This window comes from Bombus bifarius, unplaced genomic scaffold (assembly GCF_011952205.1).
Source record: "Bombus bifarius isolate JDL3187 unplaced genomic scaffold, Bbif_JDL3187 scf7180000008225, whole genome shotgun sequence".
In the NCBI taxonomy this organism is placed as follows: Eukaryota; Metazoa; Arthropoda; class Insecta; order Hymenoptera; family Apidae; genus Bombus; species Bombus bifarius.
The window spans coordinates 95,875-121,015 of record NW_022884523.1 but is presented as its reverse complement, the minus strand read 5'-3'; the positions used below and the strand labels follow the sequence as shown (position 1 = coordinate 121,015).

The following is a 25,141-nucleotide window of genomic DNA, read 5'->3' as shown; positions in this document are numbered from 1 at the left end:
GAACTTACTAAATTCATTACATAATTGCAACACTAAATACCAAACAGTAGCAATAAAAATTTTCATACTTAGAGATTTTGAATTATAACTCATGACTGTAAATAAACTAACTTGAGATGTAAATTTTGAATTTCTTAAAATCTCGCGCGTTTATATTCAAACCAATAGCCAATAGCCAATGCGACCCCAAAGTACCACGTGATTGTGTCCCCGCATCCGGGAGGTAACTTCACTCTAAAAATAGAGGTTTGTGCTCGGTGCCTATATTCCTATACCCATATTTAATTCATATATCTAGGGATTTTGTCTCTACATGATTGTACATCTCGCACTAGATATAACCTTTATATAGTACCTTATAGGTATTCATCGAAACGTAGTAACTAAAAATTCATTTTCAATAAGTTAGTTGTTTCATAATGGGTACACTGGAACAATTGGCGAATCAATTTGCCAAATTGATTAAATTTGATACATGGGGTAATTATCCTGCAGGATATGATCCAGCCAAACACGGTCCATATGATCCTTCTCGATATTACGGAAAACGTAAGTCTACCATCTTTCGCCATTCATTTAATTTACAAATGATTTAATAAAATATTATCCGCCTTTACAGCTGATACGCCATTTGGCGAAGTAAAACTTCGTGACTTGCCAGAATGGTTTAGCCGACGCGAGAAAGGATTCAAACCATTTGCATCGTTAATTTCACGAGGTAGATATTTTATCAAAAAAAGTGGCCTTACCATGGCTCAAAAATTATATAATACTTTTGTTACAATTAGCTTATTATTGATATATACGTTAATATTACTTAATAAATTAGTTTTAAATAAATGGAAATAATATTTTTTATATTTAAAGTTCAATATATCTTGATATAAAGCAAAAATTGATTCCTTTGCAATTATTTTTTTGCTTTATAATAATTTGCATTTAGTTTCTTTGAAGTATTATAATTTAATTGTCATAACTTACAGCTCACTGGCGATGGCAGTTAAAGTATATACATCCTAGGAAAGCAACTATGGCTCCAATTTTCCAGCTTGCTATTGCTGGAGCAATATTTGGCTATGTTACAAATTACTTGCGTATCAGTAAGTTTATATATAATAAATTTGCATAATTTACAGTTATAAAATAATGAAGAAACAATGTCATAATGTATGTCTTCATTTTCAGGGGCACATAGAAATTATAAATATCATTAAAATATTATTAAAATCATCTTGAGTTAAAATAGAGTACAATTAAATTGTATTAGTTAACAAAAGTAATATCAATAATCTGTAAAATCTATAATATGAAATAAATGCGGCTTAAACATTTGATATGTGTAATGTATATAATATCCTAGAACAGAATTTTTCTTATAAATATTTGTTTATAACAGTACCTTTGTTTACTGGTTAAGATTACTGCCAATATCATTCACATTTCATTATTTAAAAATTAACATGTTTTAATGCCAAATATTTTTAAAAACTTTTATGTATTAATTACAATACAAATTATTCTACTAGGAAAGATATGCTGAGTGTTATAGTTTTTTATGATTAAAGGTTATCTTAATATATTGTATAAATTTTGAAATAAGATTTACAAGTTGATTAATAAAAAATCGAAATAAAAAATTTATTATTTTTAATATAATCTGTCATTACGTTTATAAAATAAATTTTAAAATTTTACAAGATGATTTTTTATGAACAAATTTTCAACATTTTGAGAAAAATATATTAAGTCGAATCGTAGCTTATATATAAGAACCATTACCAAAATATGAAAAATAATAAATATGTACCTGAAATTGTTATGCGATGTCTTCTTATTTCAGTCCAAATTATACTCGATACTAATAAAACGTCACATTTAAAATTACAGCGTGTCAAAATTCGGAAAGATTTAAATAAAGTCACGAGGTCATCTTAATGGCGCGAAATATGAAACAATATTTTGCGGTTGTATACAACACTAAAAAATTTAATCATGGCGTGAATTTCAATAATTTAGTATATAATATTTGGTGTATATATAGTTGGTACATAATAGGAGGTTTTTACATGCGTTTAATTAAAGGATTTTTTAGTTGTATTTCAAAATAAACAGATTCATGCTCAAATGCATTTCGTGCTAACATACATACTTTGCTTGAAAAATTGCATATTATACAGGGTGATCCAGATTTTAATGGCAAAACTTTGTCAGTATACATATTCTATAAAACTAAATAAGAAAAGAATGTTATATAAACATAAATCTTTTGAGATCTTATAAAAAAAGTTATGACAAGAAAACGAAATACAAAAGAAAAAAAATGAAATATGCAAAATAAATATTGCTGATTTCTTCCTACATTATATCGCAATAACCACAAACTGTTTGCTGTTTCCTTCATATTTCATTTTTTGTTACAATTTTTTTGTAAGATCTTAAACGCCAATGTTTATATAATATTTTCTCCTTATTTAGATCTATAGATTATGTATACTAACAAACTTTCGTCATGAAAATTTTAAACACCCTGTATATTTAAGAATATAACATTGAATGAATCATAATGTGTTAATAAAATATCATATTCATAAATAAAATATATATGTGTTCTAAATATAGAATTTTGCGATGCGTAAGAGAATATAAAGTAAATTTTTAAAAAATTGAATTATGCAAATGATTTGATTGCATACTAATTAAAAACATAATTAAATGAGTAGCAACAAGCAATATGTATATACTTAATGTTCTTAAAGTGTGAATTATGAAATAATTTTGAAAGAATTAGGAAGAATTAATGCATCTAGTAAATTATGTGTACGCGGCATAATTTCATCCTACGCATAAAACGTGTGCAATTTAACATGATCATTGCACGAGGGAAACGTTGATTGGTCCATCGATTTATAAGATCCGTATAATCAACCAATGAGAGCAAAATTGGGGGACAAAACTCAGGTTCCCTTGCAATATGGCTGTCAGTATAAATTTGATGCTTGAACATGCGTTTCTCTCCGAAAAATTTGACAAGTAGTCTGTCTATCTATCATCTTTTTCGAAATATAGAGCGTAATGTGATTTTCGGGGAATCAATACAGTGGAAAACGGCTATGCGGATTAGCTGAAGCGTAGCAGTAAAATAAATTATATTTTGAAATCAGGTATGTTTAAGCGTTCGTTCATCGCTATTTATTTATATGTCCATATTGTGTTTCTTTACAATATCTTGAAAAATATTATGTTCCGTTTCATTTCCTTAATTAAAACTTGTACAGTTTTCCTCAAATTTTGCATTATTTAAATCCCTGAACTTCTATACCGATTAAAAAACGCATACTCGCAGATGTCATCTATCCATCTTCACTTCATCAATCTAACTGCACAAACTTTCGTTCTTCAAGTTGACAATCGATTTTCCCTATTTGAATCATTTTCTTTTACTTTATCAAATAAATGATAAATAATATGCTGTTTGTTTTATTATTCCCTGTACTCCATTTTATTTTGTATAGTTGGAGCATTCAGTATATTTCCTGTTGAACTGTTGTAATATCCAATAATAAATATACATTTCATGATCATTTTGTCTATGTTTCTGATATGTATGTTTATTAAATGTTTTCATTTATTTACTGTAAATATTATTCCAAATATATAATCATTTTTTAATGATAGTTCATTCTTCAAGTGTTTGTGATACTGTATATACATGTGTACACTCTTATTTTGATTTTAGGCATTCACAGCTGTTTATTGATCAACATAGTTTGTAAACATGACATCAAGGTAAAGCACTGTCAATTATAATTGTGTTGTTAAAATGAGATGTATGGAATAATATTAATATTTACACTAATCTACTTACAATTATGCAAAAATGGACTAGTTTATGATACTATGATATAATAACAAACATTAATGTACCATTAGTAATATATTATTATTAAACTTTACATATATTTTATACATAAAAATATAATTTATAATAACTATATTTAATAAATAGTAAATCTTCATGTAATTAATATTTTCAAATTTTATATCTATTATCTCAATAAAATTTTATAACGTGTATATTTATCATATTGCTACTTTATATAATAATAAAGAAAAATTGAAAATAATAAATGCACGTGAATACATATATTAATAGATGATTGTATCTATCTATAGTTGATTTAATAACATGATTGCATACATCATAATGTATGGGTTCTATTAGGCTAGACAGGCTATTCATACTATTGGAAACAGGGACAAATGCAGTAACTAAAAGAGCTGCAGCACAACAATTAGGAGAAGCACAGAGATTACATCCTCATGATTTACATCATTTATTGGCAAGAGTTTCTATCCTTTTAAAGTCTTCACAATGGGATACCAGAGTTTGTGCTGCACAAGCTGTACAAGCTATACTTGCTCAAGTTCCTACTTGGGATCCACAACCCATTAAGAAAGAAACATGTACAGGTAGCTAATTTTAATTTTTTATATACTAAATTTTGTTATTAACATTAAATTTTTTATTCGTAGAAGATGAAGAAACAAAAAAACCAAACAATAAATTAAACTTGGAAAACTTTGATATGGAAAAGATTTTAGCACGTAGTTCATATCTTACTGGATCAGAAGGCAATGAATATGATTTAACAGCTACTGATGGGGAGCAAATGCTACTTCCTAATCAAAAGGAAAAAATTGCTGCTAAATTGGGCCTTCATCCACAATTAATGGGAGTTGATACATCAGAATTGTTTACCAACGAAGATCTTACACCAGAAGTATTACCACCTACGTCAAATATACAAACTAATGTATCTGTGAGTGAAACGCTAAAACAACCTAGTGGTCTTAGTAGACGCGAAATGAATAGAGCTAGACGTAAGGTAATACATAATTGATTACTAATATGCTTAATGTAATAAGATATTCTTATATAGTATTATTTATTTGATAGGCACGACAGTCGGTTTCAAAACAACGTTCACGAGAACCTGATGACCATCGTAACAACGAAGATTATCACAATTCAAATGCTCAATCTCCCATCAATAATGAAGGGGAACCACTAAATAAAAGAATAAAATTAGAGGAACTGATTTCGTTAGAGATTGGCGTTAATAATAATTCACAGACTGAATCAGTCAATGGAGTACCAGACAGCACTGGCTGCTGGCCAGATTCTGTAATAAATTGGCCTCTAGAATCATTTGCAGAAAGTCTCTGTCAAGATCTATTTAGTCAAAAATGGGAAGTAAGGCACGGAGCAGCGACTGCTTTACGTGAACTCGTAAAACTTCATGGGAAAGGTATGAAAAATGATTGTAAGTTGCATTTAAAAAGTAATAAAATACAATATTAATTGAAATTTATTATAGGTGCAGGTAAATCGAAGAATCAAACTGCAGAGAAAATGGCAGAAAGTCATTATCAGTGGCTTATTGATGCCGCCCTACGACTACTATGTGTTTTAGGATTAGATAGATTTGGAGATTTTGTTTCTGATCAAGTCGTTGCGCCCGTACGAGAAACATGTGCTCAAGCACTAGGTTCTCTTTTATTACTAGTGCCAAATCAAAAAGATGATGAAAATAAAAATAGGGGAATTACAGGAATACTTTCAGTCATGCTAAAACTGTTGGAGAATGATGAATGGGAAGCAAGACATGGTGCGCTACTTGCACTCAAATATTTGCTTGCTATACGAGATGATCTGTTAGACGACATACTACCGAGAGTATTTCCAGCTACTATGCAAGGTCTTTCCGATCCAGTCGATGATGTAGGTGCTGCAGCAGCAAGTGCGCTTATACCAGTAGCATCTGCTCTACCACGTTTGTTAAAATCATCAGAACTAGAAGCAATTGTAATTCGTCTTTGGGAACTTTTACGTGAACAAGATGATCTAGCAGCAGCATGTAATAGTTTTATGAAATTACTTGCTGCTATACTTTCATTACCTTGGGCGCGCTCTTATATTACTCCTCAGCCATTATCGCAGGTAAGATCTATATTAATAGAAGCGTTACTTTTTGTTATTTAACCTTAATATTAATATGACGTTGTTTTAGGTCTTACCACGATTATGGCCATTTCTTAGTCATTCTAGTTCCAGTGTACGTAAAGCCACCTTACAAACATTACAAACATTAACTGAAGATGATGGTGCTCATAATGAGAATAAAAAAGAACGATGGGGCGAAGGAGGTGGACTTGTATTGCAAGAGGCCCTCCGTCATGTTTTTCAACGAGCGTTAATAGAGCACGTAATTGCCATACAAGATGTAGCTGAACGTGTTTGGGAAAATCTAGTCGTACAAAGCGATCTCGAACTTTTATTGCATGCAGCGTGTCCTCTTGTCAGCACATGGCTTTGCCTTGCAATGCAACCGGAACACGTGCCATTTAATCCGAACTTACTCATGATAACCACTCCTAATAAAGGAGCTAAGAATAATCAAGTTTCTGGTACTTGCGACGGACAATCAGATGCTAGTAATAACGGAGGAAATAATACTGTTGGTGGAAATGTAAAATCCATATCCGAATTAAAAGTTTATATTGGTGGAATCGAAACTGTAGCTCCAAACATAAGGAAATCAAACTTAATTCATGCTCGTTGTAGAGCTGCACGAATGTTGGGATTGTTATCGCATTACGTAGTACAACCAGCACCAGGTGTTACTTACACACCAGATATACTTAGTCCTTCACTTTGTTATGCTAAAGTATTACTAGCACATCTGAATTCGCGTTCAGCATTACAACGCACCATTGTAGGTTTGACGATGTCTCATTGGGCGACTGTAAATAACATGAAACCACCTACAATACCAGATATTTTAAGGTATCAAATGAAATCTTCCTATCTTACTTATATTTAATACAATACAATAATAATATATTTGTTCTCAAAAGGAAGAGACTATTGGAGTGTTTGAACGAGTACGTATACTACGATGAGATCGCCACATCTTTTACTCGTCTGTTACACGACAGTCGCGGTTACGTTGCCACTCTCAAACATTATAACCTGCCTGTTCTTATCAAGGTAGAACCATCGGGAGTGATGACGCTCGACCAAATTGCAATCCTTGCTGGGAAACCAATTTCAAAACTTTGTGCCATGGGTAATACGACAAACTATGGAGGACCTAGTGGAAGTTTTAGCAACAGCTCTAATCCGATTAAATTAAAGCCAAAGTTGATTGAAAGTTTAGAAGAAAGGCGGAGTGCAGTGCAACTAGGTGCTGCCGATATAGCAGCACAGCAACTTTCATATAATGTTATGTCAACGGCAGCACTCGCTGGTGCTGCAACAATGTTACATTGTCTTCCTCCATCCCCACAACCTCTTAATCCATTGATAAAACCATTAATGGAAGCTATTAAACGTGAAGAAAATGAAGAACTACAAAAACTGGCTGCAAAGCATTTGTCGTATTTAGTTGATCTCTGTGTAGATAGAAAACCTACTCCTAATGCAAAGGTTTGCATGGAAAATAATATCGTTAACATAAACGGATATTGTATTCTCTTTGAATAATTTAATTTAACTTTATATCATAGATATCGACCAATTTATGTACATTCCTATGCTCGGATACTGAATTTACACCTCGTGTAAATTGTAGTACAAACGCAGATCTATTTGACGGAATTCTTACTTTAAGCAATAGACAGAAACATGCTGAAAGAATAGCTTATAATCGGGGAACCAACAGCGGACTTAGTGGAAGCAGAGGGCCTGGCCGGCCACCAACAACTGAAATTCCTTTAGAAGAACTACTTGCTTATGAAGAACCTGAAGCTAAAGCTGATAGAACACGTCGTCGCGGAGCTACTTTAGCACTTACCGCTATAGGTTTGCAATACAACATTCTAATACGATATAAACGCGTTATATAAATTTAGAATATTCATTGTTTTTTGTAGCTACTCTATTTGGTGCACAATTACCTACACGTTTGCCGCATCTTTGGGAACTAATATTACCAAACGTATTACGAGAAAAAGACAAAATCACTAATCGTGAAAATATTCAAGAAGAAGTAAATCAGTTAATTTTTGGTTTACAAGTTTTAGAAGTTATGGCTCCCAGTCTTCATAAAGCCTTACTACCTCCTGTCCTAGAATGCCTTTCATTCTTATGTGAATTATTGGCTCATCCTTACAAAGCTGTCAGACACATGGCATCCAGATGTATAGCTGTATTAGGTACATTAGATACAGAGAAGGTAATGCTTTAAATTAATATAATATTCGATTTCAGTTTGACGATTAAATCTTAATCTCAAAAAATTGTATTCCAGATAATAATACAGATTACAAACCATGTAATACCACTTCTAGAATCAACTGGTGGAGAGAAAATATACTCAGGAACTGTAACAGCACCAAGCGAAGTAGATTCAGTAAAACAAGGCGCAGCCGAAGCGTTAGCGTGTCTTGTCGAAAGTTTAGGTGTTAATATCGTTCCATATGCTGTGCTCTTTATGGTTCCATTGCTTGGGCGTATGAGTGATCAAAATCAGGCTGTAAGATTAGCTTGTAGTGCTACGTTCGCAACACTCGTGCAACTTTTGCCCCTTGATCCTGGTGCGATTACGGATCCACCAGATTTAATGTAAGTCTAAATTTTACTAACAAATGTTAATTTAACATATACATCATAAATCTTTGAAATATTTTAGAGAAAAGAAAACACAAGAGTGGCGGTTCTTAGAACAACTTTTGAATCCACGCAGTATCCCAGATACCGTATTACCGATTCCAGTATCTGCAGAGTTACGTTCCTATCAACAACAAGGCTTAAATTGGTTAAATTTCTTGAATCGTTATCGACTTCATGGTGTTTTATGCGATGACATGGGCCTTGGAAAAACTTTACAAACTCTTTGTATACTAGCTTTAGATCATCATCGTAATCCTTGTGCTCCACCAAGCTTGGTGGTGTGTCCACCAACTCTAACTGGTCATTGGGTGTATGAGGCAGAAAAGTTCTTCAAAACCAAAGATCTCTCAGTGTTACAATATGTTGGCACCCCACCTGAGCGTGAAAAATTACGTCCAATGGTTACTTATCACAAACTCATCGTTGCAAGTTATGAAATAATCCGTAAGGATATCGATTATTTCGAAACTTGTCAATGGAACTACTGTGTGCTCGACGAAGGTCACATTATTAAAAATGGAAAGACAAAAAGTGCTAAGGCAACTAAACGATTGCATGCGAATCACAGACTTATACTTTCGGGAACACCAATACAAAACGATGTACTTGAATTATGGTCCTTGTTTGACTTTTTAATGCCAGGTTTCCTGGGTACTGAGAAACAATTTGCGGCAAAGTACTCACGTCCTATACTAGCCTGTAGGGAACCAAAAGCTGGCCCAAAAGAACAAGAGGCGGGAGCTTTAGCAATGGAAGCACTTCATAGACAAGTAATTTTCTTTTTCATGTGCATTGTATCTTATTTTTTAATCTTACTAATAATTGAATATATTTGTTAAATTATCTACAACTTTTTGTAATTTTGCATTGTGCAGGTTTTGCCATTCTTACTTAGACGAAATAAAGAAGATGTCCTCAAAGATTTACCACCAAAAATTACACAAGACTATTATTGCGACTTATCGTCATTACAACGTACGCTATACGAAGATTTCCATACTCGACGTTCTGCCACTTTATTATCCGCTGCGTCGTGCACTTCAACTGGAAATAATGGTTGTAGTGTCTTTGAAGCATTACGATATCTTCGTAATGTTTGTAATCATCCCAAATTAGTATTAAATCAACGACATCCGTTATACGCAACTGTTAGTATCAACATGACATCCGTTAAGATATTTTACTTGTAACTTTAAATTGACAATTATTTTATTTCTAGGTGTGTAATACATTGAAGCAACGAAAGAGCACATTATCTGAGATAGAATATGCAGCCAAGTTACCTGCATTAAAACAATTATTATTAGATTGTGGCATAGGACAGCCACAACGACAACAAAACCGCAATTCTGTAACTACTGATACATCAGATAATCAACCACCGCAGGAGCAACAGTTAGTGAGCCAACATCGAGCTTTAATTTTTTGTCAATTGAAAGCAATGCTAGATATTGTGGAAAAAGATCTTCTTTGTGCCCATTTACCTACTGTTACATATCTTCGTCTCGATGGAAGTGTACAAACCACGCAAAGGCATTCCATAGTAACACGTTTTAACGCAGACCCGTCGATAGACGTGCTTCTGTTAACGACTCAAGTCGGTGGCCTTGGATTGAATCTAACTGGTGCTGACACTGTTATATTCGTGGAACATGACTGGAATCCTATGAAAGATCTTCAAGCGATGGATCGAGCACATCGTATTGGTCAAAAGAAAGTAGTGAACGTATACAGGTTAATCACAAGATCGACGGTAGAGGAAAAGATCATGGGACTGCAGAAATTCAAACTTCTCACAGCAAATACCGTAATTTCAACGGAAAATGCATCTCTGGAAACAATGGCAACTGATCAGGTAAAATATATAAATCTAAATTTATTAACTTGCATAGTTATAGCTATTTCAACAATAAAAGTTTTGTAATAAACTAATAAATAAATTTATTTTTTTACAAAAATATATTACATATAATCCTGATACTTTTATCTTTTTCGTGTTTTAACTTTTTTTATGTTACTTCATATTCCTCATTTTAATTCTACAATAAAGCTTTAAATAGATGTAAATACACACGCATATAATACAAAACAATTCTTGAAATATGCTATAATTAATTATGAAAGAAATTTCAATTTATAATAGATTTTATTTGTAACAATTTTTTATAGCTACTTGACTTGTTTTCATTGGACAGTGGCAAAGAGAAAAAATCAGAAATACAGGATGATGCCACTTCTAAAATTAGTGAGGTTCCAGGCATTAGCCGTTCCATTTTAGAAATTCTCCCTGAACTATGGGAACAACAACAGTATGACGATGAATATGACATGCAGTCATTTCTATCTACTTTAAAGTGAGCTTATGGTTTTACACATCAGTATCACTGAGTACATTTATTTAACAGTTACATGTGTTTAAGATGATCACTTTGTGAAACATACGTGAATCGGACCTGATAGAAAAACAGTAATCTTAATTTTATGGACTGAGAATGACAAATAATCAATGGATCTATAATGGAATATACGAATTACTTATAAAAAAGAAAAGATAAGGAAGAAAAAACTTAGATAAGTTACGGATTATATTGATTAAGTACTATGAATAAGTGAGTCTTGTTTATTTATAATAACTTATAAAAATGTTGATACAATTACAATTCCGTATTTGTACCAAACAACATTGTGATGTGTTTATTTATATTATACTAGTCTCTTCCTTTATCATCGTTTCTGTATACCACCACAACATATCAATTGATAAAAATGGCAATGCTAATTGTCTTTTTCTCTTCTTCTTTCTGTTTAAAATGATTTCCAATGTGATAAGTTACAATTATCACAATTTCATGTTCACCTCATAGTTTCGATACACATTTCGGATCCAAGTTCCCGGCCGCAAATATATTATGGGGATCCAAGTGTGCTTTGGCTGCTCTATAAAGGGACACTCCCACTTCTCCTACTGCATCCGCGTAAAAACAAGAACGTAATTTTCCTATACCGTGATGATGAGACAGAGAACCACCGTTTGCAAGAATTTCTTCGCGTGCAACGTGCTCGATAGTCTCATATGTTTCTATCGGGTTCGGAAGATTCTTGTAATTAAATGCCATGTAAAAGTACACACAACAACCGGCGTCGTAAGTCTGTGTAACACGACAAGAGATAAAGTATTGTTCGACACCACGTGAATAACACTCTCTGATCACACGAGATTTCACATTCCTACACAACGGTAACGCACGATTCCAGGAGACGGACGTCTCAAATGATTCAGCTAAAACGTAGTACTCGAGACCCAGATCTCGGATATAAGCTATAACGAATGTTAAAAGGTAACCTCGTTCACCATTCGTTTCTCCTGCTTCAATACCATTGTGTTGCATCGCGATGTTGTAAATCTTTTGTTCCTGTGCTGCCACCTCGGCAATTGAGCTACCTTCGAACAATAAGGTAGCGACACATATTTGATCCTTTTTGAAACGTTTTATCCTAGTAATGTAAACTTGTTTTAATCCTTGCAAAATTAAACCACTCCAACTAGATTCTGGTCGCAACATCTGACCGAACTGGAACTGTTCATTGTCCATCAATCGTATACTAGTCGGCTGACATCGTTCCTTAGCTACCTGCTCATAAAAATGGTACAGTTTTTTTTATAAGAAACAACTGCAATATATTCAATGTTAATTTTAATCAAATATCTTAATAACCAAGAAAGTTTGTCAAGCATTAAAAAGGAATTCAAGAACAAGAAAATTTAAATAAAGCTGCAGTTGTATCATTCCTTTTTTAATTTGAACTATCCAAAAAGGAATAATAATAAAACTGCAATATATAACAGATATTCTCTAGTAAGTAATAGTATTTAAATTTATATATATCGCTATTAAATTAATAAAATTTTACCTCACGCAACGCTAATACACCGGCTTGAAAATTTGGGAAAACTATGCTACCGTATTTGACTACTTTTGGCAATGGTCTAACTTTGATCACCACTTCTGTAACGACGCCCAATGTTCCTTCGCTACCAAGGATCATATGGTCAAAGTCAGGACCACAAGAAGCTCTTGGTACCAATATACCTCTTTCGAGTGTTATTTCTGGATCATCCGTTCTACCGGTAACCATTCTCACTCGTACAACTAGGTCTTCGATGTTCCCATATCGATTTTTTTTCATGCCACTCGCCCTCGTTGCAACCCATCCACCTAAACTGTTCTTTCAAGAAATAAAATCGATCATGCGGCTAGTAGTCTTGTACTTGATGTAAATAACTATTTGACATACTTTTCTTATCGTATACCTGTGCATACGATGTTTGCACGAAAGATTGTTCATAGAAATGTGAGATGAAACGTAAGTGATAGGCTCTTTGTGCTTTTTATTTTATGAAGTAACTTTTAATTCTTTAAATGAAACTAAAATATTGTGTAGCTTTACTCATGCAAAGAATATAAGTACACTTTTAATTATACTAAAATACAAGCACCTGCAATTTTCACGACATTTAGTATGATCATGATCTTCTCCAAGTGATTAAATCACTCCAGTGAAAATTAATTTTAATTCAAAGAAGTTGAGAATAGTCCAATTGAATATAAAAGATAATTGCCATTTAATATTACTTAGGAAGATTTGCATTTTATAGTTTACTGTATTATAAACTTTAATCTATATCTTAAATAAAAGAAATTACATTTACAATTAAACAAAACAGGAAGAAGAAGAAAAAGAAAGTCAAATTCAGCATAGCAGTTCGCAATAAGGCATTCTATGAAAAGTACGCTAATTAAAACGTTTCTATGTCCATTTTCTTCCATATACCTTCTTTCGCAAATAGGCAATAGACAATTTCAAAAAAAGAACTTTATAACTTGCTAGCTATGACGATTCTTATTATAGATATACTAATATTGCGTAAAACGTCGTAAAATTACACGTGTTTGTATTCAAACAGTTAATATCCTAAACAAATATTTGTTGCGAACGAATAAAACGGACTTTTTGTTTTAATATAATATGGTGTACCTAGAAAATTCGTAAGAATCGGGTTCGTGACCAGAAGTCAGACCTTGCAGTCGGAGTTGCTTTTCGAGGTCTTGGCCGATAATACCAGCCTCGCAACAAGCAACTAGGTTCTCCCTGTCTATCCACAGTATTCTATTCATTTGCGAAGTGTCCAACAATATTATCGTTCGCCGTTCGTTCGTCGGACACGAGGCAGCACCGCTTACGCTCGTTCCACCGCCGAATGGAATACAGACTGATCCATATCGAGCACACAATTTAATTATTTTTACGACGTCCTCGTGGCACTCTGGAAATGCATAGACATAGATGTCATTGTTATAAGACAAAGCATTTTAGCTTCTGATTTGTTAGGATTTGCCCAATAATTATGTCAACTTTTTGACATATTTTGCAATCTAAGAAAAATTTGAGAAAACTTAAATTTTGATTTTTAACCTTGTTCGGCTCTACTCAATAATAGGCAATAAAACAAAATTAGGCAAATAAACAATAATAAAACAGGTTTATGAATTTAAAGGAATAGACGAGAATAAAACATTTATGAATTTAAGAAATATGCAATAATAAAACATTTATGAATTTAAAAAAATAAGCAATAATAAAACATTTATGTTTTGTTCTCCGAATCTGTTCAATAACACTAATAAGTGCATGATGATATGATTATTACGTAATGGGTCATGAATAAATATGTATATGTAGGTATGTCTATCCGCTGCGCCGTATAGAGGAGCTAAATTAGTCATACTCTGGGAATATATTCACTTGTAGGCAAGTACTATTCTCACTCAAAGCATTCAAAAGGTTAAATATCAATCCATTTCAGGACATAATACATAGGACATAATATAATACGAACACTGATATATGTAGAAAACATTAAAGTGACATTAAACGATAGGTTATTTTTTAAGTAGCAAAGGAAATGGAAATGAAGAGTAAATAAAAATGATAGCACAAAAATTTTGCGATTTTTATAGTAGTATAGTTTATTTTTAGCCTTCCGGCCGAGAAAGGAACTCGGTACACAATTATTTTCCCTATTGCCTTGCATTTTCATTGATTCAGCTACAATTTACACACACATCCATTCATTCATTCAATCCTTAATTTTCTATTACATTTATATATCATATATCTACTGTCTATCATCTATCTATCTCTAACTATTAACTATTCTATATGTCTATTATCTTTTACATATTGCATAAATCTTTATCTAATTGCCTAATTTACCTACTTAACTAAATACCCTTTTTCGCTTCGCACTCCCCTTTTTCTTCTTTTCCGATTTCGTCGCCCAGTCTACAACCCTATCTTTTCCTTCTTCGTTGACTATGTCTCCTATACTAATTCTAATTATACTAATTCCTAATTCCTTACACTATCTTGTAAAAGAGTAATTTTGACGTATATAACAATTGAAAAGATATTCGAAATGAAAAGATGAAGCAAATATTCATTGTGTCGTTTCACATTTATATGTATATAAGGTATTCGTTTAATATCACTTATTCGCGCAATTCATGGTATAACATAGAAACGTATTCAGGAAATTATAGACTACACATCTACATATAACTAAGTCAAGGTTGAGAAGTTTGTAGTCTGTCTACTCGATATTCAACTCACTTCATACACTATACTTAGGTAATTACGTTTAGTTGAAGCTAACTTTTAGTTTATTAAATAAATGCTTTAAATAAATGAAAGAAACTTTAAACAATAAATCTCACCTCAAATAGCAAACGAATGTAAATATGTATTAAATTTCCATTTAAATGAACTACTTAGTGAAACATTTGAATTTAAAAAGAATATGAACTAAGATAAATGTGCACGTATGTATATCTATATTTACTTCTAACAAGCAGTTGATAATTATTTTTCATTGTATTGACATGCTGTGCAAATTATGAAATTTATTTTGTTTACAAGTGTTTTGATCTTACTGCTCACTGATTTTGAAAGTAACTACATTAATTTATTGAATTACCGTAGTAGTAATGGTTTTACATTTCGTAATAATAGCTAAAAGAAATTGACAAATAAAAAGAGAAAAACAAATGAACCTGAAAAGATAAAAATGAGTTGATGTTTGTATATATTGCCACAAGGAATATGATATGAACTGCAATGTAATACACAAAATGTACATGGTAAGTACATAGATAGTTTCTAATAGGCAGTTATTATATAGATCATGTTTTTTAGATCAAGAACTACATCATACAGTGTATACTAATACATATTACTATCAGGTGAAAGTAAATGAATTGTGTCACTGGTACGATAATTAAACACGTTAATAGGATATTTTAGATCACTAAAAATATAATATAACAATTTGAAATTACTCACTTGGCCAGAGAACTATGTCCGGTATTCGATCGAACGATCCATGTTTGAGGAGATAAATTTCCCGAAGTGTATGTCCATGTGCTCTAACCAAGCGATCGATACCCTTCAAGGAATATTCGATATTTAATTCTTGAATCGCTTCCAACACTTTCGAAGAAATGATCGGTTCTGGTAGATTTGTCGGTATCGATTGAGATACATTCCTTTGGGTTGGATCTATACCAAATGTGTCTTTTACCCATTGCGTGAAATACGGAAGTTGCTGGTTTCCAATCGGATATCTGCAAAAATATTTCATTTATTAGCATGGGTAATAAAACATTACAAAAAAGAATAAAATATATTGATATTAAATTAATTCAATATTTATTTGTAGAGTAATAACAATACTTAAAAAATGGGCCAACAAGAAGTATAGACAAGTTAATTTTTTGGGAGAAAAATATAATATTTTGGATTACTTATAAGATTATTTAATTATGAAAATTTGATTTTTGTGTCAGTGAACTTCTTAATTAAATTAATAGGCAAAGGCATTAAATAAAATATATAAAATAGTTATTTGTTAAATACTAAATATTAGCAATAAAATTTATATTAATCAAAATTAATTAAAAATTTGATTTAATAGTCATATTGAAATCCTAAAAGTAATTAATTCCATTTTCAAGTTTTGAATTTAAATTGTGTATATGTAAAACACGAAATGATGTAGGATGTATGATGATGGATGAAATTAAACCCTATATAATTCATTCAATTTTAAGAAATTACATTATAAGATATTTCTACATATCTATTTTATTTTGGTTTCACTTAACTATTATAAGGATGTGTTTTATCATGATTAATTTTATTTAACTGTTATAATTATAATGATATAATGTTATGACTTGCAAGTTAGTAGATTAAAGTGAAATGTCTCGTATTGTATTATACTATAAGTAATTACATTTAGATTTGTTTAATCAGCGTATCTTATCATGACGATTGCATACGTATTGAATCATATGTGTAGTATCGTGGACAAGAAGGCATGAGGCGGCACTCGATAGCAAATACCACCACTCGTGTCGGACGACGGCGTGTTAGCGCCTTAGGTTTCGAACGTTCGGGACCCGGGTTCGAATTCCGGCGACCGGATTTTTTTCTACGCATCAAACGTGGAAGAAAAACAGCAGAAAAACGTTACAACTATCACGGGCAATATTTACACCTCAAGCACATAAGACGTTGTGAGCCGAGTGTGAGGATAAGACATACGACGATACTACATATATTTCCCAGAAGTTAAACGTCGTTACTGATGGTCATAACCCATTTAAACAATGTTTCCTTTTTTCTTTTAATGAAATATCACAAAGAATAGGGTTTCAGTTATATTTTATAATATTTCATTATGAAATGTTTATATATATGTTGTTCAATGATAATCAATTTTTACTAAAATTCACTTAACTTTCAATAATAAATGAAAATTAGTGAAACGTTTTAAACAAAAATCAGTAAACACACAAAAAGAATATGTATTTTTATATTTATATTTTTGCTCGCTTGTATCACATACGTTTGTTTACGCTTATTAGAAGCAATTTGCTGGGTAGAAAACGGTAAGTATAACTGCGTTCTTCAAGACCAACAAAGTAAATAAGACCAACTAAGAAACAGTTTCTTAGTTGCGCGAACTTGCGACGATTACATGGAATATACAAGTTTCGAAAATAACATTTATTGTCCAATAATACATATATTTACAATACGATATATTTAAATTGTTAACCGCATCATTCTTTATTCAGAAATTTTATGACCATGAAATTGTCCTCATTAATAAGGATAAATCAATTTCAGATGGATCGGCTTTAATTCGTGCAAATATAAATATTACATAATATATTTACGACACGAATGAAACAAGTGATTAAAAAATAGAATATTAGTGCCTATAAATAAAAAAATTATTATATTAAAAAGATTAAGACTCTGGGTGATGAGCTAATTCGTCTTCTTCAGTTTACAATTTAACACCAAATAATATATACAGTGATAAATCAAAGAATTGACACAAACCACATTTTCTCTTAAAATATTGCACAAAACTTGTAAAACACGATTTTTTGTAAACTGTAATTTTCAAGTGTAAAATTTAGGTATATCATAATTTGTTATTAGTAAGCAGCTATAGAATAAAAGTGAATAATAAAAGACTGAAAAGCGTAACTGAATGTTTTTAATATTTTAATGTGATATTAGATTTAAATTATTATAAAAGTGGTACGAGACAATCAGTTCTAGAATTATTTCGAAACCGATATAAAGTCAAAAAATAATTTAAAAGCGATATAAGAATCGATATACAACAGAATATATCGTAATTCGTATTGGTAAACAGTAAGCAGCTGTTAAAAATAAATAATAAAAAACGCATAATATAGCGCCTTCGTTATAAGAACTCTTCATGGAATTGTATCAAATAATTTTTCAATAAACCTATTTTGTACTATTTACCATCCTGCTTTTACGATTTTAAACAAGCTTGTTGCATTTTTTAAGTTCAGAAGCTTATTGTATCGTTCATCGTTGATTATTAGTAATTAGACAATATAGCATATAGTAATAGCAGTAGTTAGTAGTAGTAGTTTAGCAATTAACTACGATTAACAAGGGAACATTTCTAACCCAGAAATTCGAAAAATTATGAAAATTCGGAGATATGTAGCCATGTATTGAGCAATTTTCTTCTCTTGCCCAAATTCGCTCTAAGGAGGTAAAATCGACTCCTGAAAATTCAGCTATTTTCCGATTTTATGTTATAATTCGCAAACTATACGAGTTAAACTATAACAGCTTTTAGATAAAAATTGTTTATTTTTTCCAACGAAGGCTATCGTTTGGTAAAAGATTTGGTAATTATTTAGAAAGCTGCAATTATCTTGGATTTCGGTGATTTTTTAATATATTATAAAAATCAAAGTTTTGAATCATTTTTTTTTGCATGTACCACTGCTGCTCAGGCTATTTTCGAAATATCTGCAAAAAACTTGTCGGATATAATTGTATACCCGTGGCAACGTATTCGCCAATGTTTACAGTTTATATAAGTGAGTTAGGTGTTATTTAATACCGTAGTCACAGTGAGACGACCGACAACCAATGCTAATGCATACGCTATCATGGCCGCACAATTATAAGCAGAATTTATTATGAGCTACCGACAACTTTTTTGAAATTATCTCGGAAACTATGGTCGAAAGGCGATTAAGTGTGTAGAAAAAGTTGTTCAGAATCATGCCTCGACAATATATAAAAAATATGTCGAAATGCAAAATGCCGGTAGCTTCCTAAACACATAATTACCAAAGATTTATTCTTATTCAATATATATTATTTATATTATATATATTATTACAATATACAATATATATATATATACACAATATATATTATTCAATATATTATTTATTCTTATTCAAAAAACTCATTCTTTGGCGTAAAATCTTAATCAATGATTTAAATAATTATGAAAAAACATAAAAAACATTTAGTTACTTTTTTTAGTATAAATACAATCTTTGTTGCATTGTTGAATTGTGTTCTTCGATAATCGAAGAACTTCTCAATTTCATTGTACACATACTATGATATGCTGACGTGCAATAAAAAATTTTCGGTGCACATTTATGCACCTGATGCATCATATAACGCAGGTATGAATTCAGTTATGCGAAACAAAGAAAAATATACGGACTAACGTATCTAATGACAAAGTAATAAATAATAAGTTAACGTGCAATGTCCATTTTAGTGTTCGCAGTCAAGACTAGATATGGACGCTTATCTGAGGAACTGACATTTGCAAATTCAACTAAAGAAAGGAGAAGGGATGGATATGAGAGAGATGCTGATATTGGGCACGTGCAAACGAGAACTCGAGCGTCAATCGATATTTGCTCGAAATAATCGATAAGGATCGGTGTCAAGTTTCGTTTAACACTTTATCTCATTCGGCATGCTCAAACCTCATGTCAAAGTCCCATTTCCAAGAATTACTGGCGTTAGCAACGTATGCTTAAATGAGCACTACAAGTAAAATAGTAATAAACAGTAAGTAAAGTAATAAGTAATAAATGATTCCACTCTTTGTTACTTTCATTTCAGTACAGCGTTCAAGGTTAGCATTTGTCTAGTGAAGACAGATTAGCAATAAAAAAAATGCTGCTTTCTTTGTAGTGTGCCATATTACAGTACTATAGATGTCAACAATAAGTAAGTATATCTAAACTATATCTCTGTAACGATCGTATAAAAATGGTTCACATAAATCCTGCAAATACAATTCGTTTACTTATGATTACGTTCAAAATTGTGAATAATAACAATATAATGAGATATTATAATGAGAAGAGAAATCGACTTACAAGATATAATAAAAGATACGCTTATTGTATTAATTTGTGGAACCGCTTAAACCACATTCTGTAGAATTTTTGGATAATATATAACGAGGTGCACGCAAAGAACTTTCAGAAGCGATAGAGGTCTAAGATGAGTGTATACCAGAACAAGAAGATATTGTGACTTTAGAATACAAAATTATTGTTGTTGCATTTTGGAAAAGTGGAAAGAGGACGCGACTTTCCCTAGACACTCCCAGGCATAAATTTTGAAAAGTTTCATCTCTTTAACAATTGTATAAGTATATAATTGTATAGTATTTGTAAGTATATAATTGTTAAATCTATCCGTTTTGTATCTGTGCATAATTACCTTGTTTAGATTATTAGATGGAAAGAGACGGTAAACAGACGGAGAACACGGCGGGAAAAATTGTTACAAATTTCCGAATATGTTTATAACAAATTATTCGTGATTTGAGCTTTTGAAGATGGGCACTAGAAGCTATTGAAGAAATAAGTTCGAGAAATTTAAAAACTAAAATTTTTCAAACTGGATTTTCAATTTTAAGAAAACTTAAAATTAATAATATAAAATAGTGTCAAAAAAAGTAAACAAATTTATTACCCGATTATATGGCACTGATACCACGCAGTTAAATGAAATTGCTTCGTCTTTTATTAATAATATAAAATCTCATATTAGAAATATCGGAAAATACGTGCTGTACAGTAATCAATGGTGATGAAAGCGGATTAGATAAAATTACATTATGGCTGTACTCTATCTAGGCAAGGATCAAAAACGGTTATAAAGTCTATATCAGCTACAACACACAGTTATACTATACTCCCCATAATATCAACTTCTGGGAAATTTATTTAACCGCTTTATATTGTCCTAAAAGAACAGAATGGTAAGTTTGTTTCACGTGTACAACAGTCTTGAAAAAAAACTGTTCAATGAACAGTTAACGGACGTATATCTACCAAATGCAGAATCTCGGAAGTTGACATCGTGATCTGGACAATGTTAATCTACATTACAAAATAGTATCACGTTGTAATCAGCATACTGAAATATTCACAATGTCGAATACAGCAATAATGTAACTGATATATATAGTTCCGCATAATGAAGAACTTTATATGAATATTTTCCGATCTTGTAGTATTATTTAATTGTGATGATTGATATCATTAAATTACAGTTTCTTATTTTATCTCTATTTTCATCATCAAAGTATTACGATGTATGTACATACTTGCTTACTCGTGGTATAAAAGTGAATATATTATATTGATAGAAAGGAAATCAAATAATGCTGAAAATCCAGTAGATTTCGCTTTCCCACAACAAGATTGTCTTAAACATTCTTTTGCAGAATTTCATTATCATGAAGAATAATTCATAATACAATTCACATGACATTTACATTTTCGAAATTATTTATTTATTCTTTAAGTGTCTATTTACACACGTAAAAGTGGATGAGGAATTGTTAGAATAACTGGACAGGCAAGTGGAGAGGAAACCAGAGGAGGTAGAGAAGAAGCTGAAGGGAAAACTAAATGTCAAAGCATGAGCATACAGCAGAATATACGAAAGGAAAATGTATAAGAAGAGGGAGTAAGGAGACAGGAAAGGAGGAGGGAAGAGAAACTAAACAACGAGGACAGCTTGATTATGTGAATAATATCATGGTTTTCTTCCTACATATTTTGCAGGCTCTTGGAGTATTATTAGTCACTATATATTACATCCGAAAATATGAAAATGTACAAATAGTGCAATAAATAACTTACTTACTTATATACTTACTTCTTTAATTGCTTATTAAACATCTATATTATTTGCTACGAGAAAGAATAAAAAAGAAGTTTGATAATCATGTTACTAATGGCAAGTTCTTACGAAGATATGTTATACCTACAGTTCTATTCTTTTCTTTTATTTTCATCTGGTATATTTACTTATTGTGTAATAAGAGACTGAAGTATATAATATAAGTTACCTTACTTTTGTAATTGTGCAATACAACAAAGCTTGTATTTGTATTTAAAAAAAAGTATTTGTCTTTTATGCTGTTTCGTAATTATTTAAACTATCGATTAAGATTTTACGCTAAAACAGAAATTTTTAGAAAAATTATTAATTTTTTGTTTATAAATTCTTTCTAATTATATAAATAACTGATAAATCTTTTACTAGACGATAGTCCTCATCAAAAGAAACAACTTCTGTTTGAAAACTATTTTTCTATCTTTTATAATTTGCGAGTTATAACACAAAATCGAAAAATAGCTGAATTTTCAGCGGTTATTTTACACTCTTAGAGTCAATTTGGATGGTAAAAAAATTAATAAAAAATTTCATAATTTTTTAAATATTCAGGTTGTGGATCTTTTCTATAAGTTAAAGTAAAGTGTTTGATCTTCTCAAAATACTCGATTTCTTACTATAGATTAAACATTACAGATTATAGATTAAACGTAGAAAGATAAATATTACACAGATTAACTATTTGCTTCTTCCTTTTAACATAAATAACATAATGAATATCGAATAAATAATAGTTTTGCATTTAAGCGAATTGATGATACGAATCTGTTAAAACCGTTGAATACAATAGGAAATAAAAAAACTCAATTGTACGATAAAATTAATGTTGATATATATTGATTTTATGGGATAAATTCGACCCGTTTTTGAAATTGTTTGCAACGGATATTTGTTAGAATATTAATTAAGCAAAAATTAAATACAAAAAACCAAATGTGTGCTTAAGTAAATTAAAGTGGTTCATTTAGATCTATATAGAAATTTAGTATCGTAATAACAAGTATTACTGAATTTCATATATCTTAATCCGCTTATATGATAAACTTAAATTATTTGTCATTCTACTCTCAAAACATAATCAACTTTTCACTTATTCAATTATGGAATAATATAGTTATCTAACAGCATAATTATACGTGTGTTTCTTGTAAACAAATTAAAATTAAATTATGTTTAAAAAAGATAATAATAAGTATCTATACAATGATGTAAATTAATATGAAAATTAATAGACGTTTCGTTTCTATAACATTATCTGTATCTTCAAAAAATGATAACACCATTTCCCTTTAATATATCATTGATATTTTTCTACGTATAATATGAACATTATAGAATTCTTATTAGTCTATAGATTATCGTTAAAGCTTTTGATAAAAGATTGTAGGAAACAAACAAAATTAAAACAAAAATTAAGTGATTACTTTTTTCGAATTTAAAGAGTCGAAATAATCTAGTTTCATACATGTAGGCAACTAACATTTTATTTGTTATACTGATAAAAAATATTATTAAAAATATTATATATAATATGTAACAAATAAACATATTGAAACATTAAAATATATGTAAATAATTTTTTTTATTTATCTATTCACAAAACAAGTAAAACAATTTATGTATAAAGTTTAATCATCTTTTAGATATATAAATATTTATAGTAACCATTATTATTTTCTAAAATATTAATAAAAGATGAAGATTGAAATATTGATAAAACTTACCTATCACCAGTGAATTCGATGATATATTTTTGGTTCATACGAAATTCCGAGTCTTTGTATCCCCAACCATTCCACTTGAGAACTTTTTGCCTTTAAAAATTCAAGAAGATACGGTTATTTGACAGATACTGTCACCATTTGGAATTTTGTCTTGGAAAAAGATAAAAGAGAAATCGAATAGAGATTCGTACATCTTTGACGCGCGCGTTTCTCACACCACGTGACTGGTCAAGCAACCAATCGGTAGGAACAGAAACAGTATTAGCCTCTCATATAGTAAGTTCCTACCCGGTAAATGAATCGAAATTTTCATCATCAAAAATACTAAGTAATATCAAAAATGATAAAAGAAATTAATCATTCCGATGTTTTCGTTGTTTGTCACACAAACAGGTCGTGATATTCACAAAAGAGGTCACAATTGTCACAGGATGGAAAAAAAATCGATCGATTTCTTTTCTCTTTCACGCTCGAATAGTACTAGGGGTGCTTTAGATTCGCAACATCTGCCGATGAGTCAGCTAGTGCTGGGTTCGAGGCGTGGCTGCAAGTAATTTAGCAGTATCCACGCTCTCGTACAATACTTCATCGCGATATTGTCCCTGGTGTCCGCACCGAAGTTTTTACGAATTGATATGAACCAGAAATTGCCGGTACAAAACTGACCTTTCTTTTGGCACAACACTCTGGAAACGGATGGGTCCATTTAAACTCTCCGCATCCTCGTTCGTATCGTTTTTCGTATTAGACGACATATCTTTTATTGACCGCACCGCGAAGGGCCTAACCTTTTAGTCCGCAGAACACGATCAGTAAAGAGTAGATGCTTGAGTGCGCGCTCTTCGCGGCACTGTGTTGACTATTGACACGCGCACCGGCAAACCAAATTTAAATCAATAGAGCCCCCGCCCTATGACTACCCGCCTACCGACGGATCTCCTCGTGAAAGGAACCAATCATTTACACCAGATACATTCTCGCCGTAAATAACCAATGCTTTCTTCCACCTCTGTTCTCTCCGATGCTGTTACGTTCTACTAGATTGGGGGATTCTTTTCATGTAAAGGACTTTTTACGCATGCGCAATTAGATATTTTATAGGATG

At 31.3% G+C, this 25,141-nt stretch overlaps 3 protein-coding genes across 7 annotated transcripts; 2 read left to right on the top strand and 1 right to left on the bottom strand.

Moving 5' to 3' along the window:
- The first annotated feature begins 316 nt into the window (after nucleotides 1–316).
- LOC117211254 (putative ATP synthase subunit f, mitochondrial) lies at nucleotides 317–1,334 on the top strand. The gene is made up of 4 exons (XM_033454937.1): nucleotides 317–549; nucleotides 620–718; nucleotides 984–1,100; nucleotides 1,186–1,334. The coding sequence occupies exons 1-4, from the start codon at nucleotides 420–422 to the stop codon at nucleotides 1,212–1,214; spliced, it is 375 nt and encodes a 124-aa protein (XP_033310828.1). The 5' UTR covers nucleotides 317–419; the 3' UTR covers nucleotides 1,215–1,334.
- A 1,628-nt stretch (nucleotides 1,335–2,962) lies between these two features.
- Nucleotides 2,963–22,479, top strand: LOC117211242 (TATA-binding protein-associated factor 172). Of its 4 annotated transcripts, none has more exons than XM_033454922.1 (15): nucleotides 2,963–3,161; nucleotides 3,737–3,786; nucleotides 4,223–4,470; nucleotides 4,537–4,886; nucleotides 4,958–5,309; nucleotides 5,379–6,001; nucleotides 6,072–6,847; nucleotides 6,919–7,489; nucleotides 7,570–7,864; nucleotides 7,936–8,237; nucleotides 8,313–8,626; nucleotides 8,694–9,444; nucleotides 9,550–9,822; nucleotides 9,894–10,529; nucleotides 10,844–11,355. In XM_033454922.1, exons 2-15 carry the CDS (start codon nucleotides 3,776–3,778, stop codon nucleotides 11,030–11,032), a joined length of 5,691 nt encoding a protein of 1,896 aa, XP_033310813.1. In that variant the 5' UTR covers nucleotides 2,963–3,161; nucleotides 3,737–3,775; the 3' UTR covers nucleotides 11,033–11,355. The 4 variants fall into 4 exon arrangements, 3 of the variants coding, with proteins under 3 accessions (XP_033310813.1, XP_033310812.1, XP_033310810.1); XM_033454921.1 differs by having other exon boundaries at nucleotides 4,534–4,886; XR_004488236.1 differs by lacking the exons at nucleotides 2,963–3,161; nucleotides 3,737–3,786 and adding an exon at nucleotides 22,468–22,479 and having other exon boundaries at nucleotides 4,194–4,470; nucleotides 4,534–4,886; nucleotides 10,844–11,105.
- On the bottom strand, nucleotides 11,279–25,136 carry LOC117211245 (alkyldihydroxyacetonephosphate synthase). Of its 2 annotated transcripts, none has more exons than XM_033454926.1 (6): nucleotides 24,703–25,136; nucleotides 24,037–24,126; nucleotides 16,076–16,356; nucleotides 13,712–14,000; nucleotides 12,587–12,896; nucleotides 11,279–12,306 (listed from the first exon to the last, which is right to left on the bottom strand). In XM_033454926.1, exons 1-6 carry the CDS (start codon nucleotides 24,789–24,791, stop codon nucleotides 11,533–11,535), a joined length of 1,833 nt encoding a protein of 610 aa, XP_033310817.1. In that variant the 5' UTR covers nucleotides 24,792–25,136; the 3' UTR covers nucleotides 11,279–11,532. The 2 variants fall into 2 exon arrangements, with proteins under 2 accessions (XP_033310817.1, XP_033310818.1); XM_033454927.1 differs by lacking the exon at nucleotides 24,703–25,136 and adding an exon at nucleotides 24,228–24,612.
- Nucleotides 25,137–25,141: the final 5 nt, after the last annotated feature.

Coding starts and splice junctions, on each gene's coding strand:
- LOC117211254 (XM_033454937.1), top strand. CDS start 420: ATGGGTACACTGGAACAATTGGCGAATCAATTTGCCAAATTGATTAAA. Junction 550..619: donor TTCTCGATATTACGGAAAAC/GTAAGTCTACCA, acceptor CCGCCTTTACAG/CTGATACGCCATTTGGCGAA. Junction 719..983: donor TGCATCGTTAATTTCACGAG/GTAGATATTTTA, acceptor CATAACTTACAG/CTCACTGGCGATGGCAGTTA.
- LOC117211242 (XM_033454919.1), top strand. CDS start 4,209: ATGGGTTCTATTAGGCTAGACAGGCTATTCATACTATTGGAAACAGGG. Junction 5,310..5,378: donor CGTAAAACTTCATGGGAAAG/GTATGAAAAATG, acceptor AATTTATTATAG/GTGCAGGTAAATCGAAGAAT. Junction 7,490..7,569: donor AACCTACTCCTAATGCAAAG/GTTTGCATGGAA, acceptor TTTATATCATAG/ATATCGACCAATTTATGTAC.
- LOC117211245 (XM_033454926.1), bottom strand. CDS start 24,791: ATGTCGTCTAATACGAAAAACGATACGAACGAGGATGCGGAGAGTTTA. Junction 24,127..24,702: donor AGTGTTGTGCCAAAAGAAAG/GTCAGTTTTGTA, acceptor GAATTTTTAAAG/GCAAAAAGTTCTCAAGTGGA. Junction 12,307..12,586: donor GTGTATTAGCGTTGCGTGAG/GTAAAATTTTAT, acceptor TTTTATGAGCAG/GTAGCTAAGGAACGATGTCA.